Source organism: Glandiceps talaboti, chromosome 9, assembly GCF_964340395.1.
Source record: "Glandiceps talaboti chromosome 9, keGlaTala1.1, whole genome shotgun sequence".
NCBI lineage: Eukaryota > Metazoa > Hemichordata > Enteropneusta > Spengelidae > Glandiceps > Glandiceps talaboti.
The window spans coordinates 22288725-22310940 of NC_135557.1; the positions used below are offsets into that span (position 1 = coordinate 22288725).

The window sequence follows — 22216 nt, forward strand, 5'->3', positions numbered from 1 at the left end:
GGGGTTATCTCCACATAATCAATGCACAGATCTCACTCACTTGTATAAACTACCACATACAACAACATCAGTTTTAATTTGTGTGTATCATTGTAGTTTGCCGATAGCATGATTTCCACCGTTGTAATTTGATCCCCACCTTAAACTCAATCAGATAGGTCGTTTGTATATCAAACTTTGAAACGTTTCACTACTACTGGTGCACTTCGCAACATTTTCCAGTAGGGCGAATATTTGGCAACTGAAAATATGTTGTGATACTATGGAATATACGGGATGTAGAAAGTCACCGCTGATCACCATTTTGTAGAAATAATATTGGTTTTGTCCGATTTTGCAAGAAAAAAACCCGCGGGAATGAGTTTCCGTACACCCTGTTATATGTTGCTAGTTATGTTGATAATGGTTGGATGCACAATATTAAAGTTATGACTACACCTCACATCGTAACCCTTTCAAATCTAGCCTTCAAGCTACGAGGCATCATACCGAGTTACTTCCGCCGTACCCCCTATCTTCTTCCAATTTATACAGTTTGAAATTAGACTTAATTACGGACCAGTTCTGCCACAATTCATTCTAAAGTGTGATCAATTTCTGCCCAAATTCACACACACCTATCACTAATGTTTCTACTGACCTGGTTTCCACAGCCGCGCTGTGCTGCTATTCAATGAGCCCATTCAACGTTTTTTTTCTTTGATTCATTGCAACCATGACCTTTTCGAACATAAATTTAATTTTTCGACGAAATTAATTTTGATGGAAACTGCACGGAAATAGATGTTTTTCATTTTGTAGAATATAAGTTATCATAACGTTTCTACATTTGTATGGAACAGTTTTGTACAATGAAAGTTATTATAAGGTATGGTTTGATTTAAAATATAATAAAACAAATATATTGAAAATTAATCAGTTATGCTGCCACACCTCAATTTCAAATCGGCATTCTTCAGAAACTGACATTATTTAATTACTACTTCTGTTGTAAAGCTAAGCCTTATAACTCTTATATTGCTGTGGACAAGTAAGTGATTCCAATATCAAATGGTTGTGTACCCTTATTGTCAACAGTTCAAATTCTTGATGTAGTATTTTGATTTTAACCACAAATTCAATTTTTGGCCTAATCGTTTTCCATTTATATTTCAAAATATGTCATTTCATATTTGATTGATAATTTATGCATGCTTTTAAACATTAAGGATACCATGAATGCATCAAGCTTGTCATATAGTCAGTCAACAACCCATAAACAGTTAAATGAAACGTCACAAGTCTTACAAGTGACATTGTTTCTAAGGAAATGTCACAAGTCTTACAAGTGACATTGCTTCTAAGAAATTGTAGTATTTATACACTGGTGATATAACTTTGAACGAAAATGTGTGTATGTAGCTAAACCAAGGTACAGAATATTTAGTAGCAGAATTTCAAGATTCGTTCTGAATTTTGACGCGAAAATGACTTCGTGAAACAGACTATAAACAGTGATTACTCCGCTAGTGAGATTGAGACTACAAAATGATATGCTTAAGTCATCAGAGAGTTTAGTGTCTTCGCAAAATAGCCGATTAATAACACATAACCCATGGCCATTATCCACGGGTAAGAAAGCTGTCAAACAACAACAACAACAACAACAACAACAACAACAACAACAACAACAGCAGCAGCAACAACAACAACAACAACAATAAATGATTGAATTGTCTCATTTTAGAATGTACTACACGACTACGAACTCGTCAAATGTGTACAACGGCTTGTCAGAATTTGCCATCAACCGCCAAACACAGGGTGTTTTACGCTTATCGCTGTCAAACCAGCTAACACTTCACAGCTCATAATTCCTGATATTATTATATCATTATTCTTTGAGATTCTCCTAGTTAACCTTTCTTTCTCTGTGTCTAATCTGACGACCACAGTATTGAATTCGACATTTAACTATTTATTTGATGCAGCAATACCAAACATTAAACCTATGGTTATACCTGTCCCATCAACTTTTATTTAAAAAACAACAACTATAATACAACACATACATGTATCGCTTAAAGCGTTTTCTGCGTTGCAGAGTTAGAGTCATTTTCACAGAGAAAAACAGTAAGAAAAAACCCTGACCCTGGCAAAAATAGTTTGTGTATGATTAAACCTTAGGGCTATGTCGGAAAAGTGACACATTTGGTTAAGTTGAATCATAGAGGCGAAAAAATAAACAAAGCGTCAACAGCGTGAATGTCTTTTAAACGTCTAATATTTTTATAATTTGAATAAAATATATCTCGATAATATGTTTCTTTGTAACGTGGCCAGGAATCATAGAAAACGATACCAAATATCTATAAGTAGAATTTCAAATAATAATATGATATTTTCTTGTAGGCAAGGTGAACGCCTGCAAGTCCACAAATAATATTTTCCAGGCAGTCGGGGACAGTTTTTTATCATCCTCTGTAAGACTCCATCTCAGCGCGGCTAATTCGTACACTCCTGCATACGCCAAGAAGCTAGGCTTCTTGCTGTGAAGTCCTTTATCAGTCCGTTTCGTTTAAGGGGGCTCTTGGAAAGTAATTTGGGAGAACAGCACGGTGTCGGCTGTAGAAGAAATACCTAACTAGCGTTCTTTTCAAACGGATTCGCGCTAGGCTGAAAACACATTTTCCGAAAACATTTATTTGTTTGTGTGTGATAAGTACAGAACTCGACGGAGTTAATTATCTCGCTGTCACCACAGGAAGGCCTTGGGATTTTGCTCCCTGTTCCGGTTCCAAGAGCTTCTTTTTAAATTCCCCTTCAAATTACGTTCAACAGTTTTTAACAGAGTTGGCATCAATTAGAAACCGGTTTAATTACTTCCCCTTATGTATATTCGCCTACATTTACAAGGAGATCTGTATTGGAACCTTGCTATCGAAGTGTTATAAGGAAATCGGGGGGTGTCTCATCATTGACTGCCAGTATATAAAATAGAACTAACAGAAATGAAAAGATGGTATACAAACACAATATATTAAAACAGAAAGTAAAATAATGAAATAAACAGCCTCTGCAAATACAAGTTTAAATTATCATATTTGTATTTTTGTTAATTTATTGAAATTATATTTAAGAATGAAATGTAATATGATATACCACAACAAATCGTTATTTCAGACATTTTTCAGAATTAATTATGTTCAATCGAAATGGTGAAATTAACATTTAATTAATAGTAATCAATCGTATGAAGTTGTGTTTTACCTTGTACTCATTACATATGCATGAATATGTAAATTGTTATGGTTATTCTATTCTGAAATGCGATTTTTATAATTAGGTATTGTTTGGAAATCGTCGCTATAGAAACCATTTAGTCAACCTAATGATGCGCATGAAAATTCTTTAACGAAAATATTTACTACTAAATCACAATGTGTATAACAGTTCATCATGACGATGTCTGTAGACCCAGTCGAAAAAAGTCTCAGAAAATCTTGAGTTTTGTACAATTGTTGTTGGTAGAAAAGTGAAGATCTATTTTAACGAGTGGTAGGCTAGGGCTTCAGTAGTATGTGACTGTATACCCATGGACAGTGACGCAAGAGGCTAGAAATATGAATATTATAGAGTGACTGTAATGTCCTTGTAATTAGTTGATGTAATAAGAACGTCAGCATGTAAAGAAAAACAAATTGAATGTTTTGAATTATCCAGTGTTGTTTGGCAAGGAGGGCTCTCCCACAAATTAGTACTGAGATTGACGTTGAAGAGTGGTTAAAAGAGGACACGACGGATAATTTACCCATTTCATTCATTCATACAGTTAGGCTTTTCAGTTAGTAAACATTGGCACCCTTGGGAATAGGGGAATTTTGTTTTAATAAAAGACCAAAAGATTTATTATTGAAACAAATATTCTTTTTCCAAATTTCACAGATTGGATGTAATGATTGCCTTGATGGGCAGTGCTAATAAAATGAAAGAGTGTAGGAATACTAGATTTAGGAGAGCTGAGAACTGAACAGAAATATTGAGTTCATTTTGGGTGGATAAGATTTCGTGATTATTGGAGTGTTTTATTAACCCAAGTCATCGTTTGTTTTGAGGTGAATTCTTCACAGAGCTCTAATTCTTTGTTATTACTATCAGAGGCCATCATATATATCTATTGTTATGACATTTAATGGCCTTATGACGTAGCTACGTGCATCTATAACAATTCTTACCCTTCCCGTGGTGATACCACGCTGATTGCATCTCAATTCATCAGATCATTAAGAGATTTGCAACCATACACCGTGAGTAGCTAGAGCTATAGTCGATGACGTAAAACGGACCGGGTGCAAGTCTAGAACGATAGTCCGCTACGTTATATGTTACTATACTGTGAGACGTGTTACTATTGTTACTATATTGTTTATGTTGTTACCCTTACCTGACAATAAATTTATCGTTTATTTAATATAATGGAACACTTACAAAATGTAATGTATAGATGTAAACATATCCATTGAATGCTATAAACATTGACATTAGCTAAAATATAGCATATAGTCTTGGTCATTAACATTTTCTAAACTGGTTGTTCAAACTTGTGGCATGTACAACTGTTTTCCTTGGGAGTTAGGTAGTCCCGGAATCAACATTACTTTTCTGTACTCAATTAAATAAGTATTACAGATACACGAGAGATCTTCGCTCCGAAGCACAGTAAATGCGTTTGTTTGTCCGGTTTTTTTTGTGTGTTCTGTTTCTATTATTTGAAAACTAAACTTTTCAGCGCAATACATACACAAAATTAACTTGTTAGAAATCAAATTCCCTACATGTCTATCCAGGGTGGAGCTCTATAACGTGGTAGGGGATAAAGCCGAATTCAAATTAACATGAACCAATAATGAACTTAAATTATTAAAATAAAAACACTCCTTTTGTGCGTATCAGAAGTTCAAATTTCAGCAAAATTTTTTGAATAAAGACTGAACCTTCTGTGTGCTATACGTTTATACGTTTAGGAGGGTTGAAGGCCCTAGGCATTTAATCTAAGCCCCAGACATTCAATGAGTACCTTTATTTCCCACGGCATTGCTTCAGCAACAATGGTATTATTTTTCTAGTTTTTAACCGGGCCTCGGGAAACGTGCTGGGTTAGTTGCTCCCCATTCAAGTGTAAACATAAAACCATACACGTGAATGGAACGGTAACTCAAAATACCTGGTCGGAAAATACAAGATGAGCCTTAAGGCAACGTGTTAGCAAACCTAACTCTTACGTTTAATACGAGATGGTACCTTGTGTTATTCGCCCCTGGTATAGACCGCGTCAACTGGCGTCAGCCTACTGTGCGACCAATTGCCGTTATCAAATCCACCATCAGCCGGGCTATATCCTCAATATCATGTCAGGGAGTCATCGTCATAATAACAATATTAATAAAAATGTCCATTGAAATAACTGATATAACAAGGAGAGATTTCTAAAGCCTGTTACACACATTAGCTTTATGATTGAAAGCATACGATACTAATGTAAAGTACAGTGTAGTTGGTGATTGATGTGATGTTTACTTGTATGTTAGCAAGTACAAAGGAGTTATTGGCGGTTCAGTGGTATTGATATTGAAGTTGATCAATCATGCAATGTTGAACCTAAACTTGCTGTCGCTTCTCACGAAACTTTAAATCATTTTTCTCACTTTGAGAAAGCGATATGTTATCATTTCTCGTTTGCAAATATTTTAGGTCCATTTTCCATTCTTTTGAAAATTTTTTGCAGAGTTTCAACAAATATGTACATAGTAATAACTAGTTCAAAATAAAACACTTGTTTTTTATTTAACAAGACTGAAATGTCTTTAAGGATGGAACGATTCGACATATTACACAAAAACAAACGTTACAATTTTGAAAAGATAATATTGCCATATTGCAAAGTTTCATCGACCTAAGGGTACTTTGGGAAACAGGCTATATCGTGTGGTTTCAATGGATGTCACAAAGAGAGGTATTTCCCGCTAAACCCAATAGGTGGAAATTGAACATCTTGAAACTGTCGGTCCAAGGATATCCGATCACTTCTAATGTTTAATCAAATCGAATATCGAAAATCGTTTTGTTGGACGATGTTGATAAAAGAATCCACTTGAATTGGTAGCCGATATCTAAGACAGCAGTACAGGCGAATTTCGATAATTTTCATCGAAATGTAAAATAAAGGTTCCTGAAAAAATTACACATGATAATCAATCCAGAAACATATATATATACATACATATTTGGTAGTACTGGAACTCTTTCTTGGTTGTAACTCGGAGTTTCACGCATTGTGCGATCATCAGACAACTCAGACTATATATATATATATATATATATATATATATATATATATATATATATATATATATATATATATATATATATATATATACATGTTGCCCCTTTAATATATTAATATATATATTAAAAACCGACCATTGAAACATTTTAAGTTGTTGTTACAAACAGATCAGCAATGTACCAGATCAGCATTTGCTGATATGATTTCACTCTGGTTTCAAAGTATGGATGTAAATTAATGAACACTGTTACAAGAGTCAAATAAAAAACGTTACAGTTTTGACGTAAATTAGAAGACTACTTTCAAACATTCAAGATGAATTCAAACATTGTTGAGTGTTTGTGATATCTTATCATTGCGACGACGATCAATGCTGGCAAGTGTGTGTTGTTGATACGTAGTTACTTCCATTGTCTTCCCGCCATGTATGAACACTTTTCCCGTGTACTTGTGGCGGGAATATCGAGGGTATAGAAATAAAAAGTACATGTTTAGTTATGACGATCAATCGTAATCAAAGACTGTTCAGTTTGAAGAGATCGTATTGTGATTGTTATTTCAACACGGCTTCTGAATGGCCCATTGATTACTTCCATGTGAAAAGCAAATTCAGGCGATGTCATAAAAGCATATTTTATCGATTTTTATATGAATCTGAATCTGATGCTAAGGTTGATAGGAAGTTAAAAGTCACTTAAGAGCACTGTGGCAGCAACTCTTTATAAAGCACCACGTGTTTGTCTCTCCCCTTATACACCAATCAACCCATATCATACGAATATTGCAATAATACCAACGCGATTCTGAAGGCATTGTACTTTTGTTACGTCTAAAGCACAAAGATTGTCGTCTGCTGAACAATGTAGTCAACTGAACCACAGTAGAGACAAGTCGATGTATTTCTGACGACCTGTAGGCATTGCACTTTACTTACGACTGTGCTCAAACCCATATACTGTCGTCTGCCGAACTATGTCGTCAACTGAGAGCGTGCCAGGCAAACAAGTCGATGAATTTCTGACGACATTTTTTGTCACGATGGTACACTTCAGTGAAATACTGAAATGTGGGAAGCTATTACACGGAGGGCAATGACTGTGTTCTTCACGACTTTCACATCAAAATTCTCAACTACCGCCACAAATGCCTCGTCTGATGACGTCACAAGCCTAGATTTGAAAGTGTTGATGACGTATTTAGAAATAATAACGTGGATAATTTGGCACTCATTTAATGTAAATTGACACCTTTGTCATTAAGGTAGGAAAATATTAACAGTAAACGTAAAAACCCATTTCCTTGTAGATGTTTCAGAACAAGGAAAACACAAAATCTCCTTTCCGATTGGTCACTTTGCTAATTTGCATACATCGTCAGATGCATTTGAAGGCGGGAAAAGTTAATATGGGGTTGACGACCGAATTTTAGTCTTTATAGTGCTAAATTGATTTCTAGTTTCTATTATGTGATCAGGTGACAACACGGAACTTTTGACTTGTTTGTCATCGTGACAATGGTGGCTACTGACGTCAAAGTCTTGGTTACATTGGCAAGAAGTGTTTCTTTTTCCCCCTTTTTTTAAAAGAAGGAAAGAATCATCACAACAACAATATGTGATTTAGTTGAGATTGCATCAACATTCAAGAAACTTGTCGAGACTTTACGAGACTCCACGTTACCTCAGATTGTGCGATATTTGTTGAGTATATCCAAGAGTATTCTTAGTTAAAATCATTTTATGTGGCAGAACACATAGTTTGGTTCAATATATCCAATTAAATTGTTTATAGGTCCGCACTCGAAAATCAGCGCCCCTAGTGAATCACTTATATATAAAATAGACCACTAATTAAAATGTAAAATGTCTAATTATTGGTATTTTATCAATTTTCAGTGAATATATTGTTGGTTGTTTGATCGGAAAAAATAATACCCCAGTCACAGCTAGTGCAGGTTTAATTATGAAAGAAATGTAATCTTCAAGGTGACAAAGATACGGACTGTCTTTCTTTATATTATGTACATGGATGTTTAAGTTAGTTATACATGGTTAAACCCCACACATACCATGGATTTAAAATAGTCACTTTGTTCTTAGTTGTGTTCATGGTGAAAATGTCGGGCAACAATTAGAATACTGGCCATAGTTTCACGTACTGTTTCCATAGAGACGGTTGGTACGTGTTGTTGAGGAGTCGTGCTAGGTATGGAAGTCATATTTGTAAATTAGTATGAAGGTATTTTCGTTGGCTAAAAAAATGTGAATATGTTCGGTTTAGTTATATATTGTTATGGTGAATCAAGTCCATAAGAAACTGTATTGCACTATTACTTGTACACTGGAAGTTGCAAAGATTATTATTTCTGACTTAAGAGGTTGTTAGGTAGACGTCACGTGATAGGACCCCCTGAGTATCCTAAATTTATCAGTTATATTTTCATAGGATTATCAATTCAACTTTAATCAGTGATGACAGATATACTGATTAGGGTATGCCCAGTGAAGATTTGATTGTTGATGTTCATAATATGCTCCTCATTATGCTAATTTGATTATGTGCGAATGTCTAGTTCAGGTAGTTATGTTTTCCGTTGTTTTCCATATGGTTTCTGTGTTATTGTTTTGTCCTATCAGATGTAAAGCGATTACAGATTGGAAGAACAGTTTTATATTGTCTTTTTAAGTTGATGTCAGTTTCCGCATCCATTATTTCTTGCGAGACTTCACAATTTTCGCGATTTTTTTTTTGAATACGTAAAAGAAAGTTTAGGGTCGGCAGTGAAAAACTAGGTGGGGTCGGGTAACCGGAACCACATAATTTTTTTATTAGGCCTAATTATTTCAGTAATTACTTTGTTTTTACAAAGACACTTTGTATGTGAGGAGCAATAATTAGTCATTTTACATGTGAAGCCCCAAGCTTCTCTGTTATGTTTTAAGAGGGATGTAACATTAGAGTTGGGGATATCACTGGGAAAGTTATTAAAAAGGTTATATCTAATGCGAAATGTTATCACATATGAATCGGGACAGAATGTGACGTCCACCAGGTTTGTCCAGAAATACAGCTAATTTGTCTTCTGTATTTTGACATACACTGGTTTTGGTTTCCACAACAACATACATCATTCGGTATTATGGACGAGTCAATCATATCCAAGTTTATACGTCCATGACCGATATCAGGTCAAGGCCTATCATAAAAAAAACTTATTGTGGGAATCAGTCTCTCCTCGCTGCTTCATCAATTAAATACAACTAGAGATTGTTATTTTATCAATGAGTCACGTGTCAGCCTTCTAATCACGTCACCCATTATGCTCACTATTGTTACAAGAAGTCACTTTCCACGCATGCGTTGTTTACTTTTTCGACGTATCTATTGTTATTGATTTATGTACATAGTTCTCTCTTTTACTTTTCTGAATGTCATCATCATAATTACTAATCATCGGTATATCTATCTAATTAATGTCAATTTCAGCAAAATACTTCCATGTTTGTCAATTCAGATTTCTGCCACGAAAACTTAAAATGAACTATATCGTTATATGTCACACTACAAATAAATATTGCCATTAACATTGAAAATTGTAGTACGTTTGTTTTGACAAGACGATGCAAACTTTGTTTGGTGGTTTTGAGAAGACAGAAGTATAGTTTGATGGAGTTTGATTAGCCCGGTTTTGTTCGACAGGGCTAACATTTTATTCAGAATACCCCTTTACGATCTGAGTATTACATGTTGCCATTGGAAACGACCTCAGTAGCATACATTTCGTCTAAATACTCAAAGCATACCGCTATTACATACCGCGGTTTGTAGAACATTAACAGTTTGTATGACTTGAAATAATTAGAATTGATTATAGAGTGATTACACAACACGTTAGTTAGGACTTTGTTAGTGTCAATATACTTGACTTTGATAAGTCTCTATCTATATATACACATAAGCAAGTAATTGTAGCGATCAAAACAACGGCAGCTGCACCGCAGATCAACTATGGAGTAACCAGGTAACGACGAGCAACGCCAAATATCTGCAAAGTTTTTCTAATGTAACCAAATGAAATTATAAGATGAATTACAATCATGATCGAACTATGTCAATATAGATTTCGTTTCACTGATTTTAGTACGATTCGCGAGGAGAAAATATCAAAAAAATAATATTCAAAAAAGTGGCGCAAAAACAATATACATGTCTATGTAGGTTGGGGGGGGGCAGTTTTTGACTACCTTATGAATGTCGACTTTATTTGTTTATATCTTCATCTACCGGGATGCAAATACGTCCTGCACTGTAAGTGTGTCGTTGCACGCGAACCGTATTTGTGTATTTGGTTGGCACGCGTTTTTAGTTGAACTAGACCAATCATCGCTAAGCTTACATAAATCATTAATCCGCTGGAGCTCCGGGAGTTTTAATTGGCTACTGGCACGAGCCTTACAGGGAAGGAGTCCGCCCACATTGAAAACAATAGAGATGGAACCTTACAGTGAGTTATATGACTAAACATAATAATGTTAAGTATGACTTTAAACTGTCATTTCAAATGTATCACTGAGTTTGTCGAGTACGTATCCGTAGACGTGACAGTCAAAGAAACAGTCGTCGCAACATTTAGTTTCCAGCATCGGTAACTCTCTCCCCCCACAAGTTGTCATTTACGGGTTAAATTGACAGAAGAATTGAAATCGATCACAGTCATCGGAAGACACAAGTGGGTATCATCACGAGATCTACGACTTCCTGAGAACTGGATTAGAACTCGCTAGAAGTGTGCGGAGGTCATCACCATGCATCGTATAACCCACCCTTCACCAACCAGTCCCCCAGACTGCAAACATTCCTGTTCGATGTTTCTAACTGCTACCGGTACATCATTTAATTCTTACCTAGTCATATTCTACATTTCCTTTCAAGAATCTTTTCTGTCAAATATGTACCTTTTGCCAACTCTTCTTGAGTTTACAGTTTTGTATATACTTAAAGTCTCGACACTGTTTTCTGTGTTTTTTTTCTGATCATAAAATATGTTCAGTTAATTTTAAGGTTCTTCTTTTATTTCTTGACACATATTTGTACATTTATATTACTTGTAAAGTTTAGAATGAATAACGTCTTATACCTTTGTCGTATGACTTAAACGCCCACTGTCTCGGCCGCCAAGAAAAAGAAATGCATAGTTCCGATTTATTTATGTGTTTGTACATTTTGCAAATCCCTTCTCGAATAGACATTCAGTGAGTCAATATGTTTGCATGGTTAAGACATAACGACTTTATTGGTACGTTTTCCCATTGACAAAGTCGACGTCAGAGTGTAAAGACCGTGTGTCCACACCATTTACGGATCGTGTGACATATGACCCATTGTTCCTGTAAACTTCCTTTCATAATGAGTGTGTGTGGTGGTCACACTGAATCCAATTATGTCCGTTCGCGTGGCCATACACGAGGTACTCATTTTACGGCTTTGTGTCCAGGAGTTGGCCACCGGTCGACTGTGTGGCCGTGCTTTGAAATGTGGTCAGTTGGCCATAATGACGTCCGCAAAACTGACAACAGGTCAGTAATCCCTTCGGCCATTGTTCAGTTTTTAGTCTAATTTCTCGTAAGGAGACCATCACAAAACGAATTCATTAGGAAGGTAGAGAAGATGGAGTCATCAAACATAACCCAACACTATGTAATTCAAAGCGTTACCAGAACGCACTTGAAGAGCTATTCCAATATCAAGTTGATTGTCACGAACTTCATGGTTACCCATCTCAATTGAACTCAGTCGATGTGCAAGTGTTCACATAGATGGGAAAACACGATTTCCAAACAACGGAGTTTCATACACGTGCGCGGACAGACACTATACAGCGAGAAAGTTCCCTACTATTATTCTGAAATAAGAATATTACGATATTTCAGTTGCGAAGTTTGAGATCATTTATTACACTGTGATATTAGATGACACCTTGGGCACGGATGATGGAGAAACCTTATTATCAATTACTTAATTGAGTTTGACGATATTAATGTGTCTCCTGGGTGATATGAGTATCCACTTAGATTGTACACAATTACCCGATAAAACACGACGTGTACAGTTCATGCCAATCACTGTGAAGTAGAAGTGTTTCTGTCAAAACTCCCAAAACGCCAAAAATGACGTACTTCTATATGTTGATAGATTGAAACTTTGTTAACACAATGCCTCCAATTCGAAGACTTCAACCATTATGGGTACGTCTTCTTGTCTATAGGACAGTATTTGGCTTTAGAGTGAGTTCAAGAAAAGTCACAAATTGAATTTTTAATTTACTTCTGCGAAAAAAATGTGTCTCAATGGACAATAAACACAGTATATTTTAGACTAAACCTCGCTTCTAGAGATTATTACTCTACGAGTACGGGAAGTACGGTGAATCCCCAAGGACATACACTATCCTATCCATGCCTTGTTATTCAATCATAGCCCTCTCAATTGTGATATGTACTTGGTAACAGAACAGACAGTCAAACAGTGATCGGATCGTTATATCATATAATCTGCTTTTGACACCTGCCAGAGTTTGGTCTTCGGTAGCTATCCATGCTGTTAGTTTGGGATAGGGAGTGTTAGATTTACTGTCAATGGGGTGCTATAAGTTTCGGGTCTTGAGTTATATATAGTTAACGTTAAAACTGATACCAGGCTGTCATTTGGAGTAGTGATCGTGAGTTACAGACTCTTCAACTACAGTTAACATTAACTCTTTGCTCTACCATGTATGCTGTCTGCATGATGCAAAGTTTTAGAGTTAGCGGTGATTTTGTAATCCATTCGGTCATTTGGGAATGGGGAGTTTTACAGTTACTGCTAAATTTCAACTATCCAAACTGACGGCATGCCGCAGTGCGAAGTTTTTAAAGCTAAGAAATAACTTGCAACGTAACAGGGAAATAAATTCAGTATTTTGACATTAAAACCCAAAAGGATTTGTAGACTCACGGTCTCAAAATGTTAAGAAAGAGTATATCGAATCATCTGGTAAAATACTGGGTTAATATTTTTCTCTTATTTCTTGAATTGTGTTACAGAACCTTCCTATGACGTCATCATGCGAGATAGACAGAACGCATGGACATCGGCACAATCGTCACAAAACAAAGGTATGTCTACAGAAACTGTATCACTGTTTTGAAGTATGTTTGTTTTATCTTATGATCAGTTGGGAGTAGTTTTGTGTATAAGTACAAAAGGGGATTAGCAACACGGTAACAAATTTATAGTAATCTTTCGTTTCCAAAGCTTTCCAAGACATCAAGACATCGTACTTGCTTTTCAGCTTCTTAGCAACCTAAAACCTTATACACAAAACTCAGAGTTTCTAGAGAAACACTGTTTACTAATATCCGTTGTTATTTGTATTGGAAGTTTGCATTTATGTTGGAGTGGTTTGAAATTTCGACTGTCGCAGTGGAATCTTGCCATCTGTATGTGTCAAAATGGTGTCTATAAGTTCCATATTTCTAAACATATGAACTAAGTGGTATGTCAACACACATCGATCTTCATTTTCTATTTTGTCGCTAAACTTTTTGTATCTTTAAAAGTGTGTTTCAACGTTATAAAATATATGCATGCGTATATCGTTGGTAGTACCGAAGTTTTGAATCTCACGGGAATTCTACTGTACCTTAATTTCTAGCCTGAACAATTGATTTCTAATAAGGCGATAATCGGCAAATAATTTGGCAGAGATCATGTTGGTAACGTATGGTGATATTATGGGATGTACGAGACACAATCACCCAGGAGATTGGTGATAAACTAGTCACAGATGTTAAAGCTATCGAAACGGCAAATTGAATCTATTCAAGCAATTTGCTCTGCTTCCCAATTCTCATTAGCCAACCTAGGAGACTACACTCGGCTTTTTTTTACTTTTTACTGAATTCGGTGTATCAAACGGTATTATTAGGGTTGTTCGCACCTGGGAAAATTTCTTTTTTAGTCTCTGAACTTCGCCGTTTTCATTTAGAGTCTTTGTAGATGTGCCGGATACATCGTGGAAAATGTAGTATGTGATGTCTGATTCGGAGTTCGTAGTCTTTAATTGTGACCCGATAGTGGATTGATTGGGTGCTAGATTAGGAAGGGGTTGACGACACAGCCTGTCAGGCACACGTTTGACGGAAAGCGGCTTAATGACGTCATCCCGTCGCTACAAATTAACAATGACTTGAGTACAGGCTAAAAAGGAGACTTTGATGTGATCAGGTAAAAGTGGAAGACGTCTTTTCATAAGGTGCATTTTTAACCCCATTGATTAGAGCAAGGAAGAGGCAACGCCGCCAAGCCGACAGATTTAGTTGTCATTAAGATGGCAACTAAATTGGACTTGGTTACAAAGGATACGACGAACGGAAAAATGATGAAAAGGAAGATTTATAGATTTTCTATGATAGTGTTGGAAACCAGTCAAAAAGACTACAGCAAAGCTGGATAAGAGAACATCAAATTAAAACCAAACCCTCTCCGTGTCTAGCATCAGAAATCGTGGCTTTCGACACTTCCGTGTGTTAGTACCCATCGCACAGAAAATCGTCACATGTGACTTTTCGTGACCATAATTAGAACTATTATGACATTGATTTGATAGCAATCCCTTACAGCCTAGCAGTGCACTTATTTGTAACCCAACAGTGAATGGATTAACGCTATATGTCCCTCCGTTATAAAGAGAATCATATTAGGCATAGAGTCTAACAGCTGTAGAGACCCTGCCTTTGTTACACTCTCGTTTATAATAGCAAATTGAAGAGAAATTCTAAAGAAGTCGACGAAATCCCATCGGTTTGGGATCCATTTTAATTCCGATTAAACTGCGGATATTAAAAAGCAGTTTGCTTAAAACAGATTAGAGATCAATCGCTGGAATGGTGTCAACTGAGTATCAACTGGTTTGTCTACTTGTATACGCATTGACGAGGATTTCAACGGCTCTCTGTCTCTGCTCATATATCATCCTTTTTCCGCCTACTAACAGTTCAACCACCGTAGTCGGGTCTCCATTTACTGACAGAACGTCGATTCTCTCTTCACAGGGCGGGAAACTGTGCATGCTGTAGGGAGCAACAGTCACATAGTTCCCTTCAACACTCATTTACCTGTTACCAAATGTTCACGCCACCTTAATATAACAAATTTGCTGCGTGCAGTACGGTTACTGTATGTAGTTCGCTCTCCGTGTGCACTGACACGACATCCAATATAGTCACTTTACAATCAAATACAGTGTCCCGCCACCGTACAGTAAAACAACAATACATAATGTTTGCACCCAGTATCATAATTCTTCATCACAAGCCGCGGGTAACCCAATTCCTAGTCTATCAGCTAGCCCTCGGATGTTCTTCCGATAAAATACGACACACAGCCGAACAGCGCTATCGAGGATGGAACATCCTGAGTGTTCGGGCAGGCCCTCACATGCGAACTTCGTTCGCTTATAGTTATAGCATCGAAAGAAAGCCCGAACGTCTAGCAGCAAGACTACCCAATTCCTTGACACTCCAGTGTCAAATTTTTGACGATCGGGTCATTCTTGGGTAACTGTCGTCATTAAAAAAAAAAAATAAAAATAAATGATATAACAGATTTGCGCTTGATGATGACTTTACAACAATTTTAACACTTCAGAAAGATGTCCATATCAAATATTGATTTAATAAATATTTTCTTACAATAAGTAGGCAGACCAAGGAATGAAAGAATTGTCAAAATGTGTCTGTGGCACCCATTTTGGTTGATGTTTTTCGTACTAAAACGGTTGACAAACATTTCAAATAACTCAGTTGTGTTCTCTACGATTTTGTAGGTTATTCCCCGTCTTTTCCCGCCGTTCCAAGACCTGCAGTTGAAACACATACACATATAAAGCCAGGTAAGTTTCTGTACTTTATCGTTCAGGTGTCGTTTGGTAGTCATTTTATTTCTAAAACATAATGGGGAATCGTTTAGTGTCCTACTCGTAGTCCGTCCAAACGTTATCTTCCAAGTTGTATTGTCGTCAACGTAAGCTGCCCGCGATCCAGAATGACAATTCAGAATTAGTTTCATGTTTGCGTGAACATGAATCAATGTCGCCAGCTCGTAATGCGCTCCAAATCTAAAAGCCAACCAACCAATCAGTCAATCATTAAAAATTTCGATTGCTCCATATCTAGTACCTTTTAGCTTATATTTAGTGTACCTTTGAAATAAATTCACATTAACATATTATTTCCCCAGTTGTATAAAGTTGTGTTTTGCCCTGACATTTGATAAATGATAAATTCGACACCACGTATCATATAATGACGGGAAGGAGTCCCTAATGTTATCCCGACATTAATCAGTTTGACAACCTTTGATGATTAGGGCATGGGAACTGAAACTTGTCAAAATTAATTAATTAGAGGAATACAATTAGAGTTAAGTCTTAATTATTCAAGTTATTTAGTTTCTATAAAAGTGGGCAAGGAAATCAAAATGGCTTCCTTTTCCGGTCCACTCTTAGCTGTATTAATCAGACCCATAGCCATTATATATATTATTATTCTGACCTGTGTCACTAAGCAATACCAACCAAATGTGTATATGTTTTCTCATTTTTTCCGAGATTGATTATATTTCTGTGTTTACTGTTTCAGATCCTTATCAAATGTTTGGACCGGCTAGCAGTAGACTCGCTAACTCAGGTATGTATATGTATACATGTTGACATTCTAGACACATACAGTTATAGAAGCACATATAGACATTATAGATAGAAAATCACAGATATATGTACGGAAAGACAGAACCAAACACATGCAGAAAATCACAGGGATATATAGACAGGTAGCTAGATAGATAGATAGATATATATATATAGATAGATAGATAGATAGATAGATAGATAGATAGATAGATAGATAGATAGAAAGCTGAGGAAAGTCAAACATATATTGTACACATTTACATAACACGGAGAAGGGGGGGAGGCAGAAACACACACACATACATACATACATACATACATACATACATACATACATACATACATACATACATACATGCATACGCTCGCACGCAGAGAGACAGACAGACAGACAGACAGACAGACAGACAGACAGACAGACAAACATACACTCACACCACCTTCCTATAGTATTTCTCCCTACATCGTACACCCACCTATTGTCAAAGCCATTCATTGCTAAAGATAGCCCTATACCCCCGTATGACATTTCCTTATTTTCTTAAACCAAAATGTTAAAATGAAAGTGTTGATCTAGTATACCTCACATTGCATAATATTTCTAAACTTTTCTAAATATCGTGTAATTCATAACAATTGAACTTATTACACATTAAACATGTGTAGTGATACAAATACCAGAATCCTACTTTTTAGACATATTACACGAACTCTCTTAAATGACGGATATCCCGTACATCTGTGATAATTATAGATAGCTGTTCATACAAACAAAACTAAAATAAACTTGTTTTTTTCTATAAGACGGCTTCATATATCCGCTGCTATGAGATTCAAACGTAGCTGTCGGGAAACCCCGGATATGATGATTTGAATTTCCTTGCACGCATTTGTTATTTATTATGTAAACATGTATACACCATGGTCAACTAAAAGTATAGTTGTGGTGGTAATACATCCAGATTTAGATTCGTTCTTGTGTCTATGTGATGGCCTGCAGGCTCATGTCGTTTTTGATAGTTGTGTGAAGTGACAGTAGATTTTTGAGAGCCGATAATTGGCATCTTTGTACAAAAGACACCTTTAGAAATATAGCATAGGCGAACAAAGCCATCTTGGATGCCCAGAGGGTAAATCCAACTAACCTCGGTGATAATATACCAACAAAAGATCCCATCTGCCTTTACTGTATTTAAGGTACTAATTTTAATAGTGAGTGGAAAATACTTGAAGAGAAAATACAACAACTTTTTACCCTTCTTACACATTACGTACTTGATGTCTTGATTGCGCTTGCGCAAACTGTTTCGTGAGTGACAGTAAGTCAGTAACAGGTTTTGTTTTCAATTTAAGGGGCATATACACTGTCATCATTATTCAACGTTTACGTCACTTTCTGCTCCTCTGAATTGAATTACTAAAATAAATCACAAGAAAACTATGACATTGAATAGATGAGCTAAACTTTGATGAGAAATGTGATCGTGATATGCGTTGATAGTTGTCGGGTTGTTAACTTACAGCTCTTTAGGTTTTGATCAGCCGACAGACAAGATACGATTTTCAAGTCCAGTTTGACCAGACGATTTGATGTTTAAGCAATTGCACTAAAGAAAGAAAGCATCGCAAGAAGCAGTTGAACAAATATGTGTATGAACGAATGATAGGAAAATATGCAGGTGCGCGTGGAGACGGTCGTTCAAGGGGATTTTGTGCTTGATACAACGCGGTCCCAGCTACATTTTATCATACAAGTGACAAGTGTATGCGTGATCGATAGAACAATATGGGGAAGGGGGGGGGGGGGTTATTGTTGTGATTCAGGATAATTGTAAATTTGTGGATACAATAACGTGGTGCCAACCCAACTTTATAAATACCACTTTTATACGCAACAACAGAATAAGTTATATTCAAAATTCATAATCGTATAAACTTGGGGGGGGGGGGGATGGAAAAAAATAGTCATAATTTTTGCAAATGTTATATGACCTTTGACACGGCATGGTCGGCGACCGTGACTAACGTAAAGTCATTCAAATTATTCCATACAATATGGAGACTTTTCACCGCTGATTAACTTACTAAGATTATCGATTCATACAGTTTCATTTTGATTTCTATAGTCTGTTCATTTTTATTAGCGTTTAAATATGTCGTATTGATTGACGCATGCGTACTAAGCCAACATTGATCACTACATGAGCAAGTGTATTGTGTCAATCCCAACTGCCAAAGAAGAAAGCTTCCGGTTGGAAGTTTACGCTTGACTACAAGTGTTTTTAAATTCAAAGAATTTCTGATGAGTACTTTAAAAGTAACGAATTTTACAAAATGTATGTTGATGGCGTAAAAAAAACTCGACAATGGAGATATTGTAGTGATATTTCGGTGTAATCCCAATTGTGGAACTGCCACCCGATTTGCGGCCCTGTCGTACATCCCTTTATAAACAAAGAACAAGGGTTATACACATACGTTGTGTTCCACTTTAGGGAAATTGGGATGATATAAAATTAACACCGCCTATGTAAAAAAAGGGCCAATATGAATATTTATCTTTCAAATTGTCAAAAACATCTTCACGATTTACTTGTTTAGTTTGCGAAGGCTATAAGCTGGATGCAAAGCAACGATTTGTCAATTCATTGCTTATCAGTTAAAACGATTGCAATTGTTCAGAGAAGACAAGACTTTTTATCATTATCACCGTGATAGTTCAGTTTGAAAAAATTATGCTAATCTGTTGCTCGAGTGTTTTAATTAACGCCCATAATTCATTTTGCTATACTGGAAGATTATTTTAGGACAATATATGATTAGAAGTATATGAAAGATGAATTTATTAAAAAGTAGACAAATAGCTTTAAAAAGAAGAGGCGAGATATGGGGAGACGAATAGGTATAAGAAAATGACTCGCATTGTGTCGCAAAGTCTCAGTATGCAGAATAGGCATTATGCGAGATGTATATTGGGATAGGTACCACGGGAAAGTTAGATGCCTGTTGATCAAACGACCCATGTATATAGGCTCCTAAAACGGACTTACACATGTGTTTGCTACGTATACACACAGGGCTATCGTGTCGGACAGTCACCATTCTTTTTCCCAGCAACTTACACCAAGTTGTGATGCTATCTCTAAAGGGAACACAGATTTTAACAATGATAGTCGATATGGTGAATGGTTGGGCGTAGCTTTCCCAGCTCACAATGGAGCCTGCGACCCCAAGAGAGCTAAACTAGTCAATCACTCTCTGCAACCACGCAGATATCGCTTTTGTTCGTTCTGCATCACATCTTATGTTGGTAGTATGGATGTGAGCAGAGGCGCGCGTTCAACAAGTGTTGGCGGATAGGTTGCATGGCGGCACTCGTACCGGTATCAATACACTCTCACTGCTACACACCACTCTATCTATGTCAATTTGTTTTTCTCATAACCTCAGCCCGGCCTTATTGCCAACATCTATGTTGCTAAGCAACGGGAAAGTATGTAATTTGTGACGATATTGGTGATTTTTACGTTTATGTAAACATTTTTAATGCAGATTATTAGTTGTACGCAAATCAGCCTAGCTGGCTGAGAGGGAAATTTGTCAATCGCTTTTACACACGTGTTTGTAGCTGAAAATGAAAGTAAAAACAGGGAACTTTTCAAAAAATAATTGAATCAAACTTTACCAACGATCGATCAGTAATATTTGTAACTCTGAAACGAATGTGTTTTGCCCTTTTGTCACTCGAGTATCGAAACAGGTACGACTCTTCACTGACAAGGAACGACAAAAACCTGTCTTAATTAATAAAATCTGAAGTATACTTTATTGGAAAATAATGTTGTATAACAATAAAAACTGGGAAAATGATATTTTTACATAAATTTACGAATGAACGGGAGGTTAATCTTAACAGACAACCAGAAATAAAGTAAACCCCGTCTTAATTCTTAGTCCCTGTAAAAAAGCGATATTTTTTGTATTGACATCGCCGCAATGTTCTTATAAAAAATCGAACATAATATTTGGAATAAAATATAGTACATGTGAAAACAAACAAGCCTTGTAAAGTGAAACATGATGCTGAAATACAACTTTCGTCAGAGCCCTTTAAAAGAGGAAAATGACTTCCGTTGGTGATTGTTATTGCGTGGATGCGAGTGGTCGTATAATCACCGTTCTCATCAGTCTTTCGTTCTTCGTCGGCCAATATTTCCTACAGTACGCCCGCGGCTCTCTTCCAATTACCTATCTGCCTCCGTCGCCGTAACCGGCCGCGCGCTCAGTTTCTATGTCATACCCAGCTACCTTCACTGCAGGATACTGGATAGACACGCGTGCCGCCAAGATACACGCCAACTCGTCGTCGCTTCGTAGACGCGACTACTCTATAAAGCTATCGCAAATATTGTACACATCGAAACATTTTATTTTTTAGAGCAGAATGTTTAACCATTTATACTCAAACCCTTGATATCAGAAAGGCTATTGGCGCTGTAGTTTCAAGGAGCATAAGATTAACCAATAGTATGAATGGTTATATAAACACAAACATTAAACTTTTTGTATTTTAAAACATATCAAAATACTCACTTCTTTGTAGTTTCATAAAATACGAACATCATCTTGTAAATTTAACAAAGATGAGTTATATAACATTCACGAATTATTTTAAACGAAAAAGATAAATTATGTAAAAATCTGACATTAAAAACGCAGACTAACAACAGAACAATGTACTAATTTGTTACAAACCCTAATTTTCATTGTGCACGAACTGACGGCGAAGGTACGTCGTCTATAGATAGTCAACGTAGCTATGATTTCAATCCCGATAAATTGCTCGACTCATTCGGCTAGTAGCTCGGAAAAAAAGAACATATTTAGCGAATTAGGAAAGTATTATAATTTGACCTGAAAAGAGCCCACAGGGTTTAGATTGTGATATGATATTATGATGCTGTATTGTAAGCGAACCATTAAATCGTCCAGGGGGTCTGACATGTACAGTACCATGCCTTAATTATCTTAGCTGCAGAAGATTGATGTAGCTTTAGAAGTAGGCAGCTATCCCATCTCCTTGCCACACAACAGGACACCATTACATCGCCAATAAACTACCTTACATGTTCAATATTGATTAACGGCCGTGCTCTCAACCAT

The 22216-nt window shown here is 36.4% G+C and overlaps 1 protein-coding gene across 5 annotated transcripts in view; it reads left to right on the plus strand.

Annotated features, from left to right (window-relative positions):
• The window catches only part of LOC144440513 (transcriptional regulator Erg-like), a 67808-nt gene that overhangs the window by 43725 nt on the left and 1867 nt on the right, over positions 1–22216 (plus strand). For all 5 annotated transcript variants that reach the window (XM_078129899.1, XM_078129900.1, XM_078129903.1 and 2 more), the window contains 3 exons: positions 13407–13478; positions 16190–16255; positions 17004–17051. In XM_078129899.1, coding sequence (XP_077986025.1) covers positions 13407–13478; positions 16190–16255; positions 17004–17051 — 186 coding nt within the window. The remainder of the gene's footprint in view (positions 1–13406; positions 13479–16189; positions 16256–17003; positions 17052–22216) is intronic.